Below are 20,485 nucleotides of genomic sequence, written 5' to 3'. Positions count from 1 at the left end.
CACCGCAACAGTTCTAGGCGCGTCGGGGAGGGGGGCGGGAATAAAGTTTTTCCAACCTGGTCTGGGAGAGGGCTGTATGGGGAGGACTCTCCCAGCTCCAGACTACAAGGTGGGCTGGACCGCACGTGCCCCTTCGGCTTCACGGCCGCCTCGGAGGCCCTGCTCTTCGTAGGTGCCAGCCTCGGTGCCGACCGGATGGGCTGACCCGCGCACCGCCCCCTCCCACCCCGTTCCCCATCGCGGTCCCCTCCCCCGCCTCTGGCGCGCACGGGCCCCAGCGTCTCCGGCCCCGCCCGCGCCGGGGTCGCTGCAGTCTCCGTGGCTGCCCCGGGCTCCCTCCCCAGGCGCCCCGGCCTTTATCCAGCCTGGGGAGCGCCTCGGGGGGAGCGCGGGACAGCGAGGGAGGCCGAGGAGGAGGCCCTGGGCGCCCGAGCTCTCCCAACCTGGGAGGCGGCCCCGACTCCGGGAGCCGGAACGCAGGGGAAGGCAAGGACGGGGCGGCCGACGGAGGGGCGGGAGCCGCTCATTAGCCACGCCAGTCACGTCTGGGGCCACCCGGCTGCCTTTTTCTTTCTTTCCCCCTTTGCTTTCTCCCCTCTCTCCGGTTGGCGAGGGCAAAGTGGCCGTGGCGGCGCCATGCCCGGGCCGGAGTGAGTGCGCGCGGGCGAAAATGGCGTACATTCAGGTAGGGCTGAGGCCGGGGGGCCAGGTCCGCGGTGTGGGTGAGGGGTGCCGCGCCCCCTGCGACTGTGAGCGCGCGGGAGGGAGGGCACACGGCTGCGCTGCCACAAACTTGCCTGGAGAAAAAGGGTGTCTGAGCGCAGGCTACCTGTGCAGCAGTGGGGGGTGCGCCCCAGGAGAAGAAGCTGGGGACCCCTGCACCCCGGGACGAAGGGCCCTAAGCTGACTCTTCACGCGCGCCCTCGCCTCCTGGGGAAGGAATGGGGGTGGGGCGGACTTTTCTTCTCCCTTCCCCCACCCCCTTCCTCATGCACCCCTCCCCAGGGGAGGCGCCGCGGGCAGGGCGGCCCGGGGGCGCCAGCCGCCCGGCCCGCCAGCTGCCGTTGCCTTGGTGACGGCTCCGGCTAATTGGCCGGCGGAGGGAGCCTGTTCCGGCCAGGAGGGACAAGGACGTCGTCTCTCCCGGGCACTGGGTGCTGAGCGGTGGGGGACACACCAGAGGCGCGCTGGTGGTGTTGGGGGGCAGCCGATTACTTTGGGCCATTGCATTGGGGTCTGGGAGTTGTGGACCCCCAAGAATCCTTAGGCTGAAATAATTTACAAGCACCTTTTTTAGGGGGGGTGGTGAGGGGGCGCTGCTTGACTGAAAGACCTTTCGTCTCAATACATGGGGGGGAAGTGGCAACGGGTCAGCGCCAAGGTCATGCAGTCAGACCCGCTGAGCTGCTTGCTTCTGGGGTTGGCTCCTCTCAGCCTGGCAGAGAAGCCTCCAGGCTCCCACAATCGGGGTGCATCTGGGCTCACTTCTCCCCTCGGCTACAGCTGGGGTTGCTGCCGGTCCCCTCGTCCCCCTTTGGCTCACGCATCCCCTCATCATGTCCTTAGACTTTTCACCTGCCAGGAACTCTGCCACCTAGGCCATAGCCTCCCCATCCCTCTCCTGGCTTAGATTCGCTCCATTGACTTCTCTTTTATGGAATCCCTAGGTCATCTTTTCAAGTTCAATGAAGGTCACATTTACTGTTCACCTACTGTGTGGATGTTGTCGGGAGGGGCGCTGTTCGACAGTTGCTCAACAGACACTTGGCTGATCACCTACTATGTATGGGCAGTGGGGACACAGCTGAGAAAGCAGCAGGTCCCTGCCCCTCAGAGTGCACAATGCAGTGAGAAAGGAACAACGTTAGAACCGGCTTCTGCGGGTCTTAATGACTGCCTTCAAGCACAGAGTAATTAAGTGACTTGCCCAAGGCCATACAGGTGCTTAGGGGTCGTGGAGAGGCCTAAAAGGGGGGATGGTGGGGATCGGTGGGGGATTTGTTAAGCATCTGGTATGAGGATGGCCCGGTGATGTTGACTTTCCTCGTAGAACAAGGTGTTAAAACTTTTTCTGTAAAGGGCTAGGTAGTAAATACTTCTTTTTTCTTGGAGGGCTGCACAACTTCTTGACTCTGGCACTAAACAGCCATAGACAGTAGTACATTAACGGGCATGGCTATGTTTAAGTAAAAGTCTGTGGACACTGAAACTGAATTTCATACACTTTGTATGAGTCAAGAAGTATTCATCTTTAAATTTCTTTTTCAACCAAATAAAAATATACAAACCATTCTTAGCTGGAGGGCCATAGAAAAACGGGCTGCAGGCTGGATTTGGTCTGCTAGCCATAGCTTGCACCCCCTGTTCTAGAATATCTGGGTTCTCCTCCTTCCTCCTTTTTTTTCTGGCTTGAGTCATTTCTCCTCCATTGGGTCAAACACATGAAACCGAGCCTCAAAGACTCGGCGTGCCTGGGAGCCTCAGAGCATCTTCCCTCTCCTCTTTCTTCATCTTCCTTGGTTTCTCTTTGCCGCCCTGACAGTCACCTTGCACCTGGGCCTTGAGAAAGCTGTGTGGTTATACCTCATTGGGGCCCCTGAGGTGGCCTTGCCTCTGCTTATCATGGTTTTAGAAATGGGTCTCTGTTGATCACTACATACCCAAGAGACACTTTCCTGTGAGCCTGGCTTGTTGTGAAAAAGCATCACTTTATCCTTGCACTTCACCGTAAGCATCTTAAAGCACTTTCTCATGTAAGCCCCACGAGGGCATAGCTTTTTGCTGCATTGTTCACCTCACCGCTGTATTGGCCAGGACAGTCCCCGGTGCCTAGCATGTTCCAACTGGACTTGACAAACCGTCTGGTTCTCATAAGCCACAGAAAGAGTTCAGATATTGTGCAGCTGGGCAGGACAAAGCATTTTCATAGTGTCCTAGCTTAGCCCTTCCACTAAAGAAAAGAGGTTAACTGAGGCTCAGAGTGCCCCCTGCCACCCCTACTTGCCCAAGTCACATGATTGGCCACTGGTGAGGCCAGGACTAGTGCTTCTTCACTCAGTTTCATACCCTCCCCCTCACCCCCCTCCGTGTGATTAGTGCCCGAGACTTTGTTTCCCAAGCTGCAGTAAATCCCTTATCACTTCAAGGATTTTGAGTTTTTCATGAGCTGCGAACCACCTGTGCTGTTATTCACTTAATTTTTTTTTCTATAAATGGGCTTGCACTTTTTTAACTTTAAAAAATAGTATGAAAAGGAAACTTTATGTCATTACCATAATAGAAAACCAGGGTCACGTGATATAAAGAGCCGGCAACAGGAAAAATAAACACAATGAGAATAATGCCACATTCTTGGATTCTAGATGGGTAGGCTGTCTCCAAGGCTCTGAGCCTGGGGTCTGCTCTCTGCTTAAAAAGGAAGGCGGGGATGGGATTTGCAACTGTTGGAAAAATGTCACATACAATGGTACCAAATTAAGACTTTCTCCTCCTCGCAAGAGAATTGAAAAAGCCAGTTAACTTTCTCCCTCTTGACTCAAAGTTCTGAGTTCTATGGGAGACTCCTCCTAACCTACCTGGTTTACTTGGCCCGTTTGGAAAGCCATTAAGACTCTCTCCCGGAAGGGGGTGGGGGGAGCCTGTGCCTTGGGAACTGGAGAGAAGAAACGGGGGTGGAGGTGGGGCTGAAGAAGGGAGGGAGCCCCTCCCTTCTTCCCGAGGACCAGACTCTGGCTTTCTTTTCTTTGGCGCCCTCTGTTTGTGGGTGGTCATATGAAGCTCCCCACCATTGGAGCAGAATTGGAAGGTAGGGCCTCGGGGAGGGCGGGGGAGCCAAGTGACATCCACGCTGTGCCTGCCTGCATGTTAGCTAATCATGTCCTTTTGGGTTGGCTTCATGGCTATTTCTGTATAGGAAGGTTTGCTCCTCTCCTGAAGTGTGGCTGCATTGGATAGCATGACTATCTATCCACCCTCTCTGATTCATAACAGCATACGGTGCAAATCAAATCGAAATGCTAAAGTTTCCCATTTATTCGGTGTTGGTTAGCCAGGAGGCTACCAGCAACCCTGAAGGTAGCAACACCTTGTTAGGAGGTCAGCTCCCTTCCCAGGATGGTAAGTGGAAAGAAGCAGGGCTTTTTTTTTTTTTTTTTTGGGTTGCTGGAATATTGCTAAACTGGTCTTGTCTCTCTCTCTGTCGCCCCCCTCGCCCTCTGCGCCCCTTGGCTTCACGTGGATCTCTAAAAGGGCAGTTGGAACCTTTAAACGAGGTGAGTTAATTCGGTGATTTGTTTGGTCTGGCTTCTAATCAAGAAATGCTTGCTTGTCATTTTGGAGCCTTATGTGGGGCTGCGGGGATATTGAATATTAAACAGCAACTGGATGTTGATAATGGCACAGTTTCGATCCCCTTCTACGAAAGGGAGATCCCGGTGAAAAGACGCTAGTTGATGAGATAAGTTTTCCTTCCCACCCCCTACTTATTCCATTTGATTATCTCTGTTTACTTTCACGTCATGAGATTATTTTTTTAAAATATTTTTGCTTTGCTTTTAAGAAGACAAAGTAATATTCATTGTGTTTTGAGAACATACTGCATAGCCCTCACGATGTTGAATAAACCACCCACATGTCAAGAAAGACGTTCACATAAACTACAAAAGAAAATACCTGCAAATATTTTGCTCGCTATTAATGGCTCGGGCGGGTTGGTGTTTGCCATCTTTGTGCCTGCAGTTGGTAAATAGAAATGGAAAACATTTTGTTCTAAGTGATCAGTGGCGGAGACAGACCTCCTGAACGTCGTTATTTCTCATCAGGGATCGGCTGCTTGTAATTTTGGGTGTTTTTCCTCTTCTTCCTCCCCACCCTTTACACCTCCCCTCTGCCCCTCTCCACTGCCCACCTCCCCCAATGGCCTCAGGGTTTTCTTTCTAGAATCTCCGATCTGCTGCTCTGCAGATGGACTTGCCGGCACTGCTGTCAGAAGTGCTATGAATCCAGCTGTTGCCAGTCGAGTGAGGATGAAGTTGAAATTCTGGGACCTTTCCCTGCCCAGACTCCTCCCTGGCTGTAAGTAAAACTGCTCCGAACTTCCTGGAAAGCAATCTTAAGACCTTTCTTTTCTCCGTTTCTGCGAGGGGGTTTGGGGCACGGGAAGGAGGATTTGGGGTGTGAAAGGGGGAAAGGCTGAGTTTCCATCGACCTCTTAGTTGCTGATGGGATGTGCTCTGTGCCTCATTGCGTTTGGCAAGCTGGTGAGACCAGCTGGGGGTGGGGCTTCAGTTTAGCTGGTTTCACATAGGGCCTTCTGAGATATGAACTGTGTAATGCTAAGCATGTGGGCACTTTTAATCACATTGAGTGTCGTTCCAAGCAGAAAAAGAGATCTGTGAGCATCTGTATTCTTCAAGGGATGTCCAAATTCTAAAGGTTTCAATCCAAGTCCATATGACAAACTGTCCTAGCACCTGGCCCGTGCCTGGCTCATACTAGATGCTCAATGAGTATTTGGTGTGGGTAGCATGAACAAACAAGTGCCTCTCTGCTGGTTTGAGCAGGAACTTCAGAAACAGGGAAGCAGAAAAGAACCTCCAGTCGCCATCGTGTCCTCCTTCGCTGTTTATGTTCTCTCTGGCATCTTTCGTTTTATTTCCAATTCGTTCTCCTCCCGCGCCTGCATACAACATCTCCATCTGCCAGTCGCTCAGATATTTTGGGAACGCAGTTTTGAAGCTTCTCAGCCACGTGTCTGGTCCACCTCTCTGTGGCTGGGAGAGGAATGTGGCCGGAGAGTCTGGGTTGAGTCTAGAGGGCCAGGGCCTGGGAATCATCAAGTGCCACTTCTCATGATACAGAGGGGAGGCTCAGAGAGGTGGGAAGACAGTGTGAGGGCCCACAGCTGGAGCCTCAGTGGGGATCCAGTGCTGTCTCAGCTAAATCCTTGGGCTAAGATTCCAGAAGCTTCTGGCGCCCCATCTTTCCCTCCAAGTTGGGGGTCATGCCTCAGTCCTCTTATTTTCTTAGAAGCAAGTATCAAATATTTCCATAGCAAAATGGCTCTGTGTCAGGCTCTGTGAGTTCAAATCCTATTTCTCCTACTTTTTTCTAGTTCTGTTCCCTTGGGCAAGTTGCTTGATCTCTCTGTGCCTTGATTTCCCATCTGTCAGATGGGGATGATAAAAAGAATAGTATTTATCTTATAGGGTGGTTGTGGCGATTGCATGAATTAGTGTATGGAAAAGTACCTAAGGATGCTTGATACCTTGTTGGTAATCATAGACGTAAGTGATTCTTTTTACCCTATTCTGGGTTTCCCCATCTGTAAAGTAGGAAAAGTAATAGAACTTACTTTATAGGGTCGCTGTTAAGAGTAATGAGATATGCACGTAACGTGCTGAGCAGACAGTAGTAAGTATTCATCTCTATTATTATTAGGAATTGATAGAGATTCTTTAAACTGATAAAGGTAATGTTAAGGAACCTTCCATTACTCACAGGTTGTAGCCTGAATTCTGCAGGTGTGCATAGAGTTGAGATGTTTGGTGAAACCAACTCATTAATCAAGGGATCATTCCCATTTTCCAGTGACAGAGGTTGGCTCAGCCCATCTGGTGTCTTTAAAACCATGCTCAGAAGAATTCCAGCTCTGTTACGGCAGGGCTGTCTTGTTCATTCCAAAAAATAGCTGTTGACCAACTGACTAACCTGCAGGCGGAAATTGAGTCCTGAAAGTACCAGTCATGCTATCGAAAAGTTAATCTCAGTTTCTTTGGTAGTTTTTTTCTAGAGGTTGCCCTACAAGGCTAGATAGAGTCCTGTTCCCATGCTCAGGGGATTTAAACTCTAGTATAGGAGATACAGCAGGTATATAAGTTCAGTTTGTGTATTCACACCCTGCACACCCATATGACAGTCTTGCATAGAGCTTTGTTATGGAAAAATCCTGGGAGAATGACTGCAGGCATAGCTGGATCCAGGGGCTCAAATGATGTCATGGGCGTGCATGTACGTGCTCTCACTCTCTTTCTTTCTGTTTCTTCTGTTTTGGCCTCATTCTTAAGCTTAGTTTTTTCTCTGCCTCATTTTTAACAGCAACAAATGTATCAGGAAAGGCTCTCATTGCCCTGGCTCGGGTCGTGTGCCAATCACTTGATCCAGTCACTTTTGCTTGGAGGAAAAAGTGCTGGGATCATTCCTGGGTTTCTTGACTGTCCTGGAACCAGGGAAAGGGTTATTCCACCTGAAACACATGAACTAGTAAGCTAGTCGAACAGGGGTTGGCAAACTTTTCCGGTAAAGGGCTAGATAGTAAATATTTTAGCCTCATGGGCTTAGTTTCTGTTGCAGCTACTCACTTCTATCCTTGTAGTACAAAAGCAGCCATAGACAGTTCATTAGTGAATGGGCATAGCTGCGCTCCAATAACACTTCTACAAAATCAGGCAGTGGATTTGGCCCTGTAGTTTGCAGACCTGGGTAATAAACAATTTGGGTGCTGTGACTGGATCCAGGGGGGACAAACGCCACGAATCGGGGGGATCATAGAAAACGAGCCTGCGAGCTCAGGTCTTGTAGGGTCTCAAATGCCAAATTAAGGAATTTAGATTTTCTTCTGAACCAGAGTAGACCCCTGATAGACATTGAAAATCACAGCCTGGTATCTGTTTGCCCCAGACGCTGAGTGTTACAGATGCACGGCCACTGAGTTGGAGGATAGTTTTGCTTTGCCCAGGCTGCTGACCCTTTGTACAAGCAGGGGATTTTTTCTGGGGTGGGACCCTCAGGGAAGACACTTGTTTTGGTTATGCCACAAGCAGAGAAGTGGGCTGGAACCTTCCAGCAGAGCCAACACACCACACAGCTTCAGGAGGTGCCCTTCACGTGGTGGTCATTATGAATGGGACCACCTAGAGTAGTGCAGTGTACAGTCTGAGCAGCTGTACATGACCTTCGTGCTTCCTAAGATGACCCAGGTCTTCCTTGAATCCTGGGCAGCACTGAGTACATTATTGACTGTCAATATCATGCAAAATATTAAGAGAAATCTGTAAAGGGGAGGTAGGTTAAATCCTTCAAAAAGAGAATTTACAGCTTCTGCTTTCCTCAGATTTATTTACCAAGCAGGCAGTTGCATGTTATCAAACAGGCAGGGAGTAGAAATGTCAAGTGTACAGGCTTTGTAGTGCTGTTCCTACTGTGACATTTGAACCAAGAACCACAGAACATGCCTCTCTGTGGGGTGGCATGTGGCAGATGAGCTGGCCCTTTGTGTGTGTGATTTTGGGGGGACACACCATTAATTGTCACATATGCTTCCATCATGTGGGTCCCCCAGCTTTCTTGGGCTGGGCTGGGCTGGTGAGGGTCAGAAAAATGGTACAATCCAACTGGCTCCTTTTGGGGCAGTGCCAGAAAGACCCTCACTGAAGAGTGAATTAGGTTATTTCTTTGTCCAACAAGCATGTGTTGAGTACCTACTAAGTGCAGGGCTCTTACAGGCCTCCCAGGGGATGCCCAGCTCTGTAGCGTGGGGCATGTGATCCGGAGTCTGGTACTGCTGGATTCCACTGGGGTTCTGCCATTTCACAGTGGTGCAGGTCAATTCTCCATCCCTCCCTCCACCCTACTGGGGCCTCCATTTCCCTGTCTGTAAAGGGGGTGGGGGTGGTTCATAACGACTAACTCCTGTATTGTTTCAAGGATGAAATGATGGTTCATACAGAGCATTTAGCACAGTGCCTGGCACATAGTAGGTGCTCAGCAGCTGGTACTTTTGATCATAGTAAGTACAGATCCCACCGTTAAGATTTGTACCCTGTTATGGGAGGAGTGACAAGGCGTGCACTCAGATCAGAGTGACACAAGGTAAGTCAGGTAAGAACCACTGGAAAGGTGTATTCATTCACCCATTCACTGAAAAAAATAAATCAGAGCACCCCAAGCGTGCCAGGTGCCGTGCTGGGGCAAGGAGGGCAGTGGTGAATAAGGCAGATACTGCCCCTGCCCACGTGGAGCTATGGCTTAGTGTCAGACGCAGAAGATAAGCAGGCAGGCCACACTGAAGAAGAGTTATGTGCTGAGGTGGGAAAAAGAAGGTGCAGGGATAAGGACTGACGGGGGTGGGAGGAGGTGACGGGACAGGGTGGGGCCTCTCTGAGGAGGTGCTACTGCAGCTGAGATCTGAATGATGAGGAGGAACGAGACAGGTGACGAGGGCAGGAAGAGCATTCCAGGCGGAAGGAACAGAGGGCACGGAGGCTTGATGGTTGCAGAAGGGACAGGGGTGGGCTGGGCATACACTGCTACCGTGTCTGAGAGGACTCAACCAAGGCTTCAGGAAGCAATGGCATTTAAGCTGATCCCTGAAGACTGATGGAACTTCACAGGTGGAGGCAGCAGCCTCGGTGAGGTATGACAGCCGGGAAACAGGCCATGCAGGTGGAGGGGCCCCAGTGGCCGTCACATTTTGGTCCTGCCTTCCTTGGGAGATGCTGCTACTTTCATTTACGGGAGAGAGAGAAGAAGGATTGATCTAGTATGATCGCATCTCTGTGCTCTCCCCTGCTCCCTTCCACGCCCCACATTTCATCTGCTCCATTCTCCTTTTACAGACCAGGAGCAGGAGGCAAGGACTGGGCGTTTCGCCCCGTAACATGCGCATTTGTCCTGGCTGGGACCCTAGCTTTGGAGGAACATCAGATCTGTCTCATGTCATGCACAGCCTGCATCTGCAGACCTTATAGAATTTGAAAGTTGCATTTTTCAAGAGTAGTTTCGCCTCAGGTTTAAATGTCAAGTTGGGGGATGCAGTCTTGAAGGTATTGGTCTACGGCTGTGATGGCTGAGGGGCTTGCTATCAGCAGCATCAATCTCATGGCCACTTTGCAAGCTGTCTCCCCTCTCCTTCCCCCTCCCAGCGTCCTTAGTAGCTATGTGAGTATTGGGGGATCTTAAAGCCACCTGTGCTGTAATAACATCAATTAAAATGTATTGAGCACTTACCTGCAACATACCAACCACTGTTCTAAGCATTTTATATATGTTAACTCAGTGTTCACAGCAACTGGGTAAGGCAGGTACTATTATTAGTCCCATTTTACAGATGGGGAGACTGAGGCACAGAGAGAGGGAGGGACTTGCCTTGAGCTAGCTCTTAATTACTACCTTGTACCGCCGCCCCCCGAAGTGCTTTCCATTTTTTCAGCATTTCTCATCCTTATTGGGAGCACATTGAGTTGTGGCTGCTGCTAATTCGCAGCTGTTTCTACACATCAATATGTTGTTCTTAAATCATTGATTCTCAGGGCCATTTTGTAGCCGTAGCCCTGCCATTCTAAGAAACTTTGAGTGACATTGTTATAGGATATACGTTTTTTTTTAAATTTATTTTTGGTTGTGTTGGGTCTTCGTTTCTGCGCGAGGGCTTTCTCTCTAGTTGTGGCAAGCGGGGGCCACTCTTCATCGCGGTGCGCGGGCCTCTCACTATCGCGGCCTCTCTTGTTGTGGAGCACAGGCTCCAGACGCGCAGGCTCAGTAGTTGTGGCTCACGGGCCCAGTTGCTCCGTGGCATGTGGGATCTTCCCAGACCAGGGCTCAAACCCGTGTCCCCTGCATTGGCAGGCAGATTCTCAACCACTGCACCACCAGGGAAGCCCTAGGATATTTTTTAAAGATGTTATAGACACAGTGACTGTTGAAATAGCGGGACACTTCTTACCAAAAGCCACTTGCAGAAGTTCTGATGCATATAAACAGCCACATTCTCCCTTCCAGACTGAAGATTGACAGGTCTTGTCTTGGTTTAGTCAAAGTGGCGCCCTCTGTGTGGCAATATCCTGAATAAGTTTACATATCCCTCCCCCACCCCAGCCTCAGCTTTGAAATTATGCAAATTCTTGGCAGATTGTTCTAAATTGGGAAATATTCATTTATATCATTTCACATTTTGTGCAACAAGCAAGACGTTATTGAGAGTTAACGGCTATTGAGAGTTTATTTCAAATTTGCATTATTCCAAGTTGCATAAACTGGGTCTGAGAGCAGTTTCGTCATAGGTCTGTCTCCCACGGGACAGAGATGCCAGTCCCTGGGGATTCTCTGACAATCACTGAGACCTCCTCTCTCCTGCAGGTTGGCCAGCCGGAGCAGTGACAAGGATGGGGACTCTGTCCACACAGCCAGTGAAGGCCCGCTGACCCCACGGACCAACTCCCCAGATCGGAGATGCTCGTCCTCAGACACATCTAAGTCTACGTACAGCCTGACCCGGCGGATTTCAAGTAAGCCTCTCTGCCGTGACTGTCAGGGGTCTTGGCTCGAGCAAGGCTTGCTGCTCAGCTGCCACTCAGGGTCCATGAAGTACACCCCCGTTATCTGGGTGCCCAGGACAAGTGGAGAAAGCTGGCATTCCCAGACACTCAGGAGCGTGCCCGGGAAAGACGTGAAGGACAGAGTCATCTCTGGGGAGGGGGTGGAGTGGTGTGACAGTCCAGGAGACAAGATGACAGATAATGGCAGTGTGACAAAGGAGGGCATCGCACCTGATTTCTTCCAAGTTCAGTAAGAAGCGATCATTTTGATTGATTTTTGTAGTATTGATCACAAGTTCCATTGAGTTGGCTCAGTTGATGACATTGTCAGCATATATCATTTCGGACCCCGAAAGGCAAGTGTTAGTTACCATGTTACACAGCAGGGCTTGCAAATTCAAGTGACTTCAGGGGCCAAATGGATTGTGTCAGTGACTGAGTGCAGAGGGTTGGAGAGAGATAAATATCACCCTAATGCAGTGACAAATGGCAGCCGACTCTTGGCCTTGTACTAGGGCAGGGTGGGGATTGGGGCCAGTTAGGAAGCTAATGTCTCATTGAACGGGGGCAGCTACTACTCAGCTCTTGCCATGTGGGATTGTATTGCCTGATCTTTGGAAAGAGAAACTGGCAGTCTGGGTTTTTATATGAAACTTCCTTACTTTTAAACCCAAACAGAATGTACCTCTGGGTTGAATGTGGCCCTCAGGCCACTCAGTTTGTCCACTCTGATGTATAACCTGTGTGTTTGACCAGATGGCATGATTTGGGTGGGGAGGAGAAAGCCCAGAGACTCCCAACCTCCTGTCACTCCCCAAATGGACCTCCTCTGTCTTGTTCAGCTGATGTCTGAAATTCACTGAACAGGGAAAAAGCTTAAATTCATGAAACTAATCCACTCAGTTGGAAATGATTGATGTCTGATCTTTCCCGGGAGTAGGTGGGGAAGAAGAAGGAAGTAAAGTTCAAGGGCTTGAAATAGTGAAACGGAGGGGATGTCGGGCTTCTGTAGCCTCAGTCTTTCCGTCTGTAGAATGAGAGGGCTGACCTGCCCCGCGCTGTGCCCTACAGCGACCACCACCCACATGCGGCTGAGCTGAGATGCCCCGCACCTGTTACGTACCCAGTGGATTTTGAAGCCAGTGTGAAAAAGAGAATTTATAGTGTCTCACTAAAATGTTTTTATATTGAGTGCATATTGAAATGATTATATTTTGGATATATTGGGTTAAGTAAAATATTAAAATTAATTTCACCTGTGTCTTTGTAGTTTTAAAAAATTGTGGCTACCAGAAAATTTTAAGTTACCTTTGTGGCTTGTACATCCGTATCTGGCTTGCATTTATTTTCTCTTGGATGGCGCTAGTCTAGATGATTCCTAAATCTCGTGCCCAGTTCTATACAGAGATGACTGCCTTTAGCACACATTTATCAGAGAGTGCAGCCACGCACCGGCAAAGGCTCGTGATTTTAGCCAGCAAGACAGGCTTTGGGCACTTAACAAGATGCCATGAAAAGACAAATACCGATCCTACTAATACGAGGCATCTCATAATCAAACTCCTAAGCCCTGAGAGTAGAATATGTACCAGGGGGAGCTGGGACCAGGCAGGCGTTGGTTTCACTTATGCCAGATGAGTAAGTTCTAGAGATTGACTGTCCAGCAGAGTGCATAAAATTAACAGTACTGTATGGAATACTTAAAAAAGAGGGTAGATCTTATGTCCTTACCACAAACATAAAGTTAAATAAATAAAGAAGGCAGGAGGAAACTTTTGAAGGTGATGGATACGTTTATGGTATAGATGGTGGTGACGGTTTCATGGGTGCATACTTATCTCCAAACTCATCAACTTGTGTATATTAAATATAGACAGGTTTTTGTATGTCAATCATGCCTCAATTAAGTGCTTTAAAAATGAAAAAAGAATGCCATGAGCTCATTGCTAGAATAGAGGGATGAGCAGAGATTGGAATGATGAACCTGGGAACAGTGAACTCTGCTGCTTGCCGGGGAGAGGTACCCCGTAAGTGACGAGGTGTGAATGTGATCCTTGAAGATGGGTCATAGCTACCATTTAGTGCCTCTTAACCATGTGCACGTTCTGTGCTGAGCCCTCTCTGTGCATTGCTCAGTGAATCTTCACCACAGTCCCTGAGATGGGTGCTGTGATTGACTCCATGTTTCAGATGGGAAAACCGAGTGTGTAAAATGCGCCTGGAGTCACATGGCTCATTACTAGACAGTCACACTCACTGGGAAGTAGCCGGGTTGGAATTTGACTCAGGCACTCTGGCCCCAGAGCCTATTCTGTGAAAGTGGAGGCAGTATAGGGTAATGGTTAGAGCCAGACTCTGGGGCCAGACAGGTGGGGCTTGACTCCTGGCTCCTCCTCTTACTAGTTGTGTGACCTTTGGCGAGTGACTTAAAGTTTCCATTTCCTCATCTGTAAAGTGGAGATAACAGTCACTGGCTAATACCTTGTGAAGATTAGATGACTGGATATACGCAGTGCAGTTAGGGCAGTGCCTGGCGCTTAGCTGCCGTGATGATGGCGATGGGGATGGCTGTACCGCCGGGCTGCCTCCCATAGAGTAAATAAGAGGATTTCCGGGAGTGGAGAGCACCTGGCAAAGAGCATCATGAAGCAGAGCGAACAGTGTGAGAATCGGGAAATGTCATCAGTCTCACAGATCGGCCCAGGTCCGGTCCGGTACTTGGTGTGATGTTCATTGTTATTTCTGATGGGTGTGTAGGTCTAGATTCCAGACGACCCAGCTCCCCACTCATCAATATTAAACCCATCGAGTTTGGCGTTCTCAGCGCCAAGAAGGAGCCCATCCAGCCCTCGGTGCTCAGACGGACCTATACCCCGGACGACTATTTCAGAAAGTTCGAGCCCCGCCTGTACTCCCTCGGCTCCAACAGCGACGACGTGGACTTTCTGACGGACGCAGAGATCCTGTCCAAGTACCAGCTGGGCATGCTGCACTTCAGCACCCAGTACGACCTGCTGCACAACCACCTGACGGTGCGCGTGATCGAGGCCAGGGACCTGCCACCTCCCATCTCCCACGACGGCGCGCGCCAGGACATGGCGCACTCCAACCCCTACGTCAAGATCTGCCTCCTGCCGGACCAGAAGAACTCCAAGCAGACGGGGGTCAAACGCAAGACCCAGAAGCCCGTGTTCGAGGAGCGCTACACCTTCGAGATCCCGTTCCTGGAGGCGCAGAGGAGGACCCTGCTTCTGACTGTGCTGGACTTTGATAAGTTCTCACGCCACTGTGTCATCGGCAAGGTGGCCGTGCCTTTGTGCGAGGTCGACTTGGTGAAGGGCGGACACTGGTGGAAGGCGCTGATTCCCAGTTCTCAGGTAAGGGGTGGGTTGGCAGCATCTCCTCTTGGGAGCTTTTTAAAAAATGATTATTTTTATCTCAGTATTTAACTTTTTTTTTTTTTTTGCATTTTTAAAACCTTTGGTTTTTTAAATAATTTTTGACTCCCAAGAAGTTGCAAGAACAGTACAGACAGTCCTGTGTATTCTTCATCCAGCTTCCCCGATGATAAATCTGATACGATCCGAGTGCATTAGCAATACCAGAAAACTGATGTTGGTAACTAAACTACAGACCCTATGCAATTTTTCACCAGTTTTCACATGCACCGCCCTGTGTGTATGTGTGTGTGTGTGTGTGTGTGTATGTGTGTGTGTGTGTGTATGTGTGTGTGTGTATGTGTGTATGTGTGTGTGTGTATATGTGTGTGTGTGTGTGTGTGTGTGTGTGTGTGTGTGTGTGTAGTTCTATGAAGTTTTATCATGTGTATGGGTTCATGTAGCCACCACTGCCCTGGGAGCTCTTTGTCACTGATGCTGGGTTATTTACTAAGGAGAGTGATTGTCCAGGGTATGAAGCCATCAGTCATTTTGACTTTCAGAAATTGATTTGGGAAAAATAAAATGAAGGCTGAAGAACGGGATGATAGATGGATGTTTTTCAGGCAAATTGTGAGATTAGCTTCCTTCCCTCTTCCAGCCCAAGGAAGAGCAATTGGCTGCTTGGGGAGCCACCCATGGACCAGGTTGTCTCACCGGGGGGCTTTTAGGGTCCCTCCCTTGGGCATTCTGTGGGCTGGAGGACAGCAGTGCCCCCACTGGTGGTGGAAAGATATGAGGGGAGTGTATGGGAAGGAAAAAACCCCACCAGTTGGAGGCTGGTCTAGACCATCCACGCCGGGACAATGATCCTGGGTAATGCAGATGGGATTATTTTGCATCAGATACATCAAGGTGCTTCTGTAAATTTATTTATTTATTTATTTTGGGCTGCGTTGGGTCTTCATTGCTGTGCGTGGGCTTTCTCTAGTTGTGGCGAGCGGGGGCTTCTCTGCGTTGTGGTGTGTGGGCTTCTCATTGCAGTGGCTTCTCTTGTTGTGGAGCACAGGCTCTAGGTGCATGGGCTTCAGTAGTTGTGGCATGCGGACTCAGTAGTTGTGGCGCACGGGCTTATTTGCTCCACAGCATGTGGGATCTTCCCGGACCAGGGCGCGAACCCGTGTCCCCTGCATTGGCAGGTGGATTCTTAACCACTGCGCCACCAGGGAAGTCCCCAAGGTGCTTCTAAAGCTGAGCTCTGCTGGCCAGGGATTTGATGAGATAGCATCACATTTGGGGTGCAGGTGTTAAACATGAGGACTGGAGGAGCTATTCCACTGTGTGTGTGTGTGTGTGTGTGTGTGTGTGTGTGTGTGTGTGTACACATCTTCAAAGCTATCACCCTCTTAGTTTGGATTCCCCAAGAAAAAGAAGACCCTGAGGCAGGGGAAGTCATTTAATAAGGAGGTGACACCAGAGGAAACACCAGGAGGGGGTGGGAAAGTCGCATGAAGGGTGCAGTTATTGAGCTGACCACCACTGTGGGTGACTGGAGCTGCAACCTGCTGGGGGAACTGGGAGCCAGTGTCAGACACACACCTAAGAGCCTTTCCACCTAAGGGGTGAGGGAGCCGGGGTCTTTGTACAACACCTCCTATCAGCCACTGAATGAGGGCTGGGGTATGGGGAGGTTCATTTCCTGGTATTTCTGTCCTGTTACGCTGGCAGATACAGAGACTTTTGACATCCACAAATGCAAAAAAAGTGCAGGAGCTGGCAGGCTGAAGTGGTCACGGTCAGGAGAAGGTGGGCACGATGTTGGCAATGTCTGCTATAATCCCAAATCCTCTTTCCCGTCACACGATCAGGATATATTTGGTGCTTTCTGTGTATCCTCCTCGATATTTGATATCACTCGGTTTTCAACTGGCAAGAAAATTATGTTGAAAGAGGGAGACCCACCTGACAAAATAAATTCCAAATTGCCAGCTCCACTCTTCACATCAGTGGAAGGCCCCGGAGGTAGAGAATCTGGACATCCCCATACCTTGGCTCTTTTAGGTCTTGGCTGAAAGGTTACCTTGCCTGAAGTGGAAAGTCTTCCTGGCCCATCTGCCCTGGTTTGGTTCTCCTGAAAGCTGAGGCCTAAGGCAGGGGCCTGGGTGCAGATCGTTAATTTAGGAGGTGATCCCAAGAAGCAGGAGTGAGGGCTGAGGAGGAGACAGGGAAGGAGGGAACGTCAAAGTCAGTGGTGGTTCTGAAGGTCGCTATTCTGGAACTGGGATGGGCGTGGACCCCGTCCTAGCACAATGGCCAGGTGGGCTCCCGAAACCTCACAGAAGGGCTGGGGCAGAAAAGAGAAGGAGCCCAGGTGTGCTGGGGTGCCCCAGGTGTGCTGTCTCTGCCTGAGCTGAGACCTCGCCCAGACAGGACCATGGGAGCATTTGTGTCAGATGCCCGGGCACTCCCTGTCCCCTTCTCCTGCTTTATTTTTCTCTATGGCACTTGTCATCATCCAGTAGACCGTACATTTTATGGTCTGTCTCCCCTGCTAGTAGGTGAACCCTGTGAGGGCAGTGACTTTGGTCTATGTGTTCGCCGCTCCCTCCCCTGCTCCTGGAACAGTGCCTGGCAGGTGGTGGTGCTCAGTAATATTTATTGAATGAGTGGAGGATGGAGGAAAGAAGGATCCCCAAAGTAAATTTCCTTCTTCCCTCCCTCCCCCCTTCCTCCCTTCCTTCTTCTTTCTCATGTAAAGAAAGGCTCATGGAAATTGAGAGAAGAATGGACTCATACCTGCCATCTCAAGCTTGCTCTGGAATTTATACTCTTTGAGTGGGAAGGTCAGCTGTCTGCAGTTGGGGTCCCGAGAAGCAGAGCTTGAGATAGGATTTCAGTGTGGATTAGTTTCCTTAGGGCTGCTGTGACAAAGCACCACAAATTGGGTGGCTTAAAACTACAGAAATTTATTGTCTCAGAGTGTGGAGGCTTTAAGTCCAAGATCAAGGTGCTGGCAGAGCCGTGCTTCCTCTGAAACCTAGAGGGGATCCTTCCTTGCCTATTTCTAGCTTCTGGTTGTTGGCAGTCTTGGCTTATAGCTGCATCAGTCTCATCTCTGCCTCCCCCTCACATAGCCTGCCTTCTCTCTGTGTGTGTCTGTGTCTTTTCTTGTAAGAACATCAGTCATGCTGGATTAGGGGCCCACCCTATTCCAGGATGACCTCATCTTCAATAATCACATCTGGAACGACCCTATTTCCAAATAAGGTCACATTCTGAGGTACTGGGGGCTAGGAGGTCAACACACCTTTGGGGGATACAATTCAACCCAAAATGGGACGCAAGAGAAAACCCTTCAGGGGTGGGTGTGAAGTGGTCTAGATGAAGGGTGACAGCCAAGCAAGGCTGAGCCTCAGCCTGGTGTGTGGTGGGGAGGGGACTCTGGGTCCTGGATCTCATTGCAGCATTTCCTCCTTCAGACAAGGGAACCAGCCAGCCCACATTTTCAGTCATTGGCGGGGACCATACTGGGAAATCCGATTTTCAGCCGGGCAGCCCTGGGCCTCCCTGAAGCCTCTATACCGTGGAACAGTGGTTCTGAACAGGGACAGTTTTGGTCCCAGGACATTTGTCAGTGCTGGGAGACGTTTTGGGTTTGGTGGATGGGAGAGTGCTGCTGGCCTCTGGTGGGTAGAGACTAGAGATGCTGGTAAACATCCCACAACGCACAGCATAGACCCTACAACACAGAATGATCTGGCCTAAGATGTCCATAGTGCCGAGGGTGAGAAAGCCTGCTGTGGGGTGAAGGGGAGGATGGAGGTTGGGGGGACAGAGCAGGGTCTGCCATGACAGGCAAGACGGGAGCTGGGCTGTTCCCTGTTGGGGAAGGAGGGTTTTCCCGGGAGAGACAGTTGTCAGGGGTCGGGTTTGGGCCAAGGGGAAGATGATGTGAGGGGAAGATCTCCAGGTAGCTGCTTTGCTTTTCATTCCAAACGTGAAAAAGGAGATACCGGTTTTGAACAAAAATCCACATCAAGCAAAATAGGCCTGCATTGGAGACAGAAAACGAAACCCTCACACAGTACGCCCAGGCCGTTAGGTTGGCCATCACCGCTGATTTCCATTGGAGGCAGGCGTCTGCCTTCACCAGAGCCCTCCGAAGATGCAGTTGCGTGGGCGGGGGGTGGAAGCAGGTTCTCGTTTTCAGCCTGACTTCGCGGTATATGGGTCAGAGCAACTCTGAAGGTTTATTAGTTCTACGGTCTCTGCCGTGGAGACCCTGTGGGGACCTATAGGTTGCTGGCTTGTAGGGCCAGCATATAGGCATCTTCTGGCTCATGGCAGAATGTCCCAGTTGTTTTGTGCCTTTGAACATTGTGTCTTTGATCTTGACATTCAGGAAATTAGCAGCTAATGGTTCTACTGCAGATTTTTTGGTCACATTGAGAACGCTGGGCCAAAAGATAATGGAAATGAAGACATAGAAATAACGAAGTGTGTGATGTGATTGATGTGGTATGAAGTTATAGTGGCCGCTGAGAGAAATTCTCTCATCCAAGTGGATTGAAGTGAATTGATACTTTGGCCATTTAGAGGTGAAATCCATGTAGTCTCAACTCTTTTTAAAAAAATTATTAATAATTGTGACAAAACACACATCACATAAAATTAACCATCTTTCAGTGGTATTGAGTACATACCCACACGTCATCACCCCCCACCCATATCCAGAACTCTTTTCATCTTGCAAGAAATGAAACTCTGTCCCCATTAAACAGTAGCTCCCCACACCCCACTGGCCCCAGCCCCTGGCAACCACCACTCTACTTTCTGTTTGACTACTTTGGATACCTCATATAAGTGGAATGACACAATATTTGTCTCTTTGTGGCTGGTTTATTTCACTTAGCATAATGTCCTCAAGGTTCATCCATGTTGTAGCATGTGGCAGGATTTCCTTCCTTTTGAAGGCTGTGTAATATTCCATCGTGTGGGTAGACCACGTTTTGTTTGTTTTTTTCATGCGTCCATTGATGGATGCTTGGTTGCTTCCACGTTTAGGTTATTATGAATAATGCTGCTATGAACATGGGTGTGCAGTTATTTCTTCAGCCTTTTTTTGAGCCAGAAAAATATTCAGGATGAAGGACGTTCATTTTCTCCTGAGATCCTGTGATTTGGGGAAGGAAGGGGGAGGGAAGTGGAAAGAGCAGAGGTCCCGTGGGCATGCCAGAACCTCACAGAGCATTAGGAAGAACGAGAGTTCTTGTTCCAGCCCTTTCACTAGTTCCCTTGTGACTGGAGTCATGTAACCTCGTAGGTCTTGGTTTGCTCGTGTCAAGTGGAGACATGGTACCTGCTGCCCGCTCCCTTGCAGTGCATCTCTAGGGCTATAAACTCTTCTCAGGAGAAAGTAGCTTCTGGCTGTGAAAGTCCCTCGAATTGAGGAAAATTATAAATATACTGTACATTATAAATATACAATAAAAATATTGTACATATATAAACCAGCCATTTATTTAGTCAATGAATACTTGCTAGGTGACTGTCATGTTCTGGGGGCTGGGGCTACTAATTTCTCTCTGAGTTTCCTGAGTGTCTACCATGAGCCAAGCAATGTTCTACATGTGCTCACTTGTCTGTCTTCACAAGGGCCTGTTTTACAAAGTGGGGAAACTGGGCAGAGAGAAGTTAAGTAATCTTTCTGTGCTGAGTGGTAGAACTGAGGCTCTTTGGCTTAAAAAGTGATGTACCATAACCAAGACATTAGACTGGTTCTCTACAGCAAGCAAA

The 20,485-nt window shown here is 49.6% G+C and overlaps 1 protein-coding gene across 1 annotated transcript in view; it reads left to right on the top strand.

The window, feature by feature from the left end:
* The first annotated feature begins 298 nt into the window (after positions 1-298).
* The window catches only part of SYT17 (synaptotagmin 17), an 82,726-nt gene continuing 62,539 nt past the window's right edge, over positions 299-20,485 (top strand). The window contains exons 1-5 of the mRNA XM_036824205.1: positions 299-685; positions 4,254-4,271; positions 4,925-5,073; positions 11,134-11,282; positions 14,070-14,689. Of these exons, the coding sequence (XP_036680100.1) occupies positions 671-685; positions 4,254-4,271; positions 4,925-5,073; positions 11,134-11,282; positions 14,070-14,689 (951 nt within the window). The 5' untranslated portion in view covers positions 299-670. The remainder of the gene's footprint in view (positions 686-4,253; positions 4,272-4,924; positions 5,074-11,133; positions 11,283-14,069; positions 14,690-20,485) is intronic.

Source organism: Balaenoptera musculus, chromosome 15 (genome assembly GCF_009873245.2).
Source record: "Balaenoptera musculus isolate JJ_BM4_2016_0621 chromosome 15, mBalMus1.pri.v3, whole genome shotgun sequence".
Lineage (NCBI taxonomy): Eukaryota > Metazoa > Chordata > Mammalia > Artiodactyla > Balaenopteridae > Balaenoptera > Balaenoptera musculus.
This window is presented reverse-complemented; position numbering and strand designations above follow the sequence as displayed.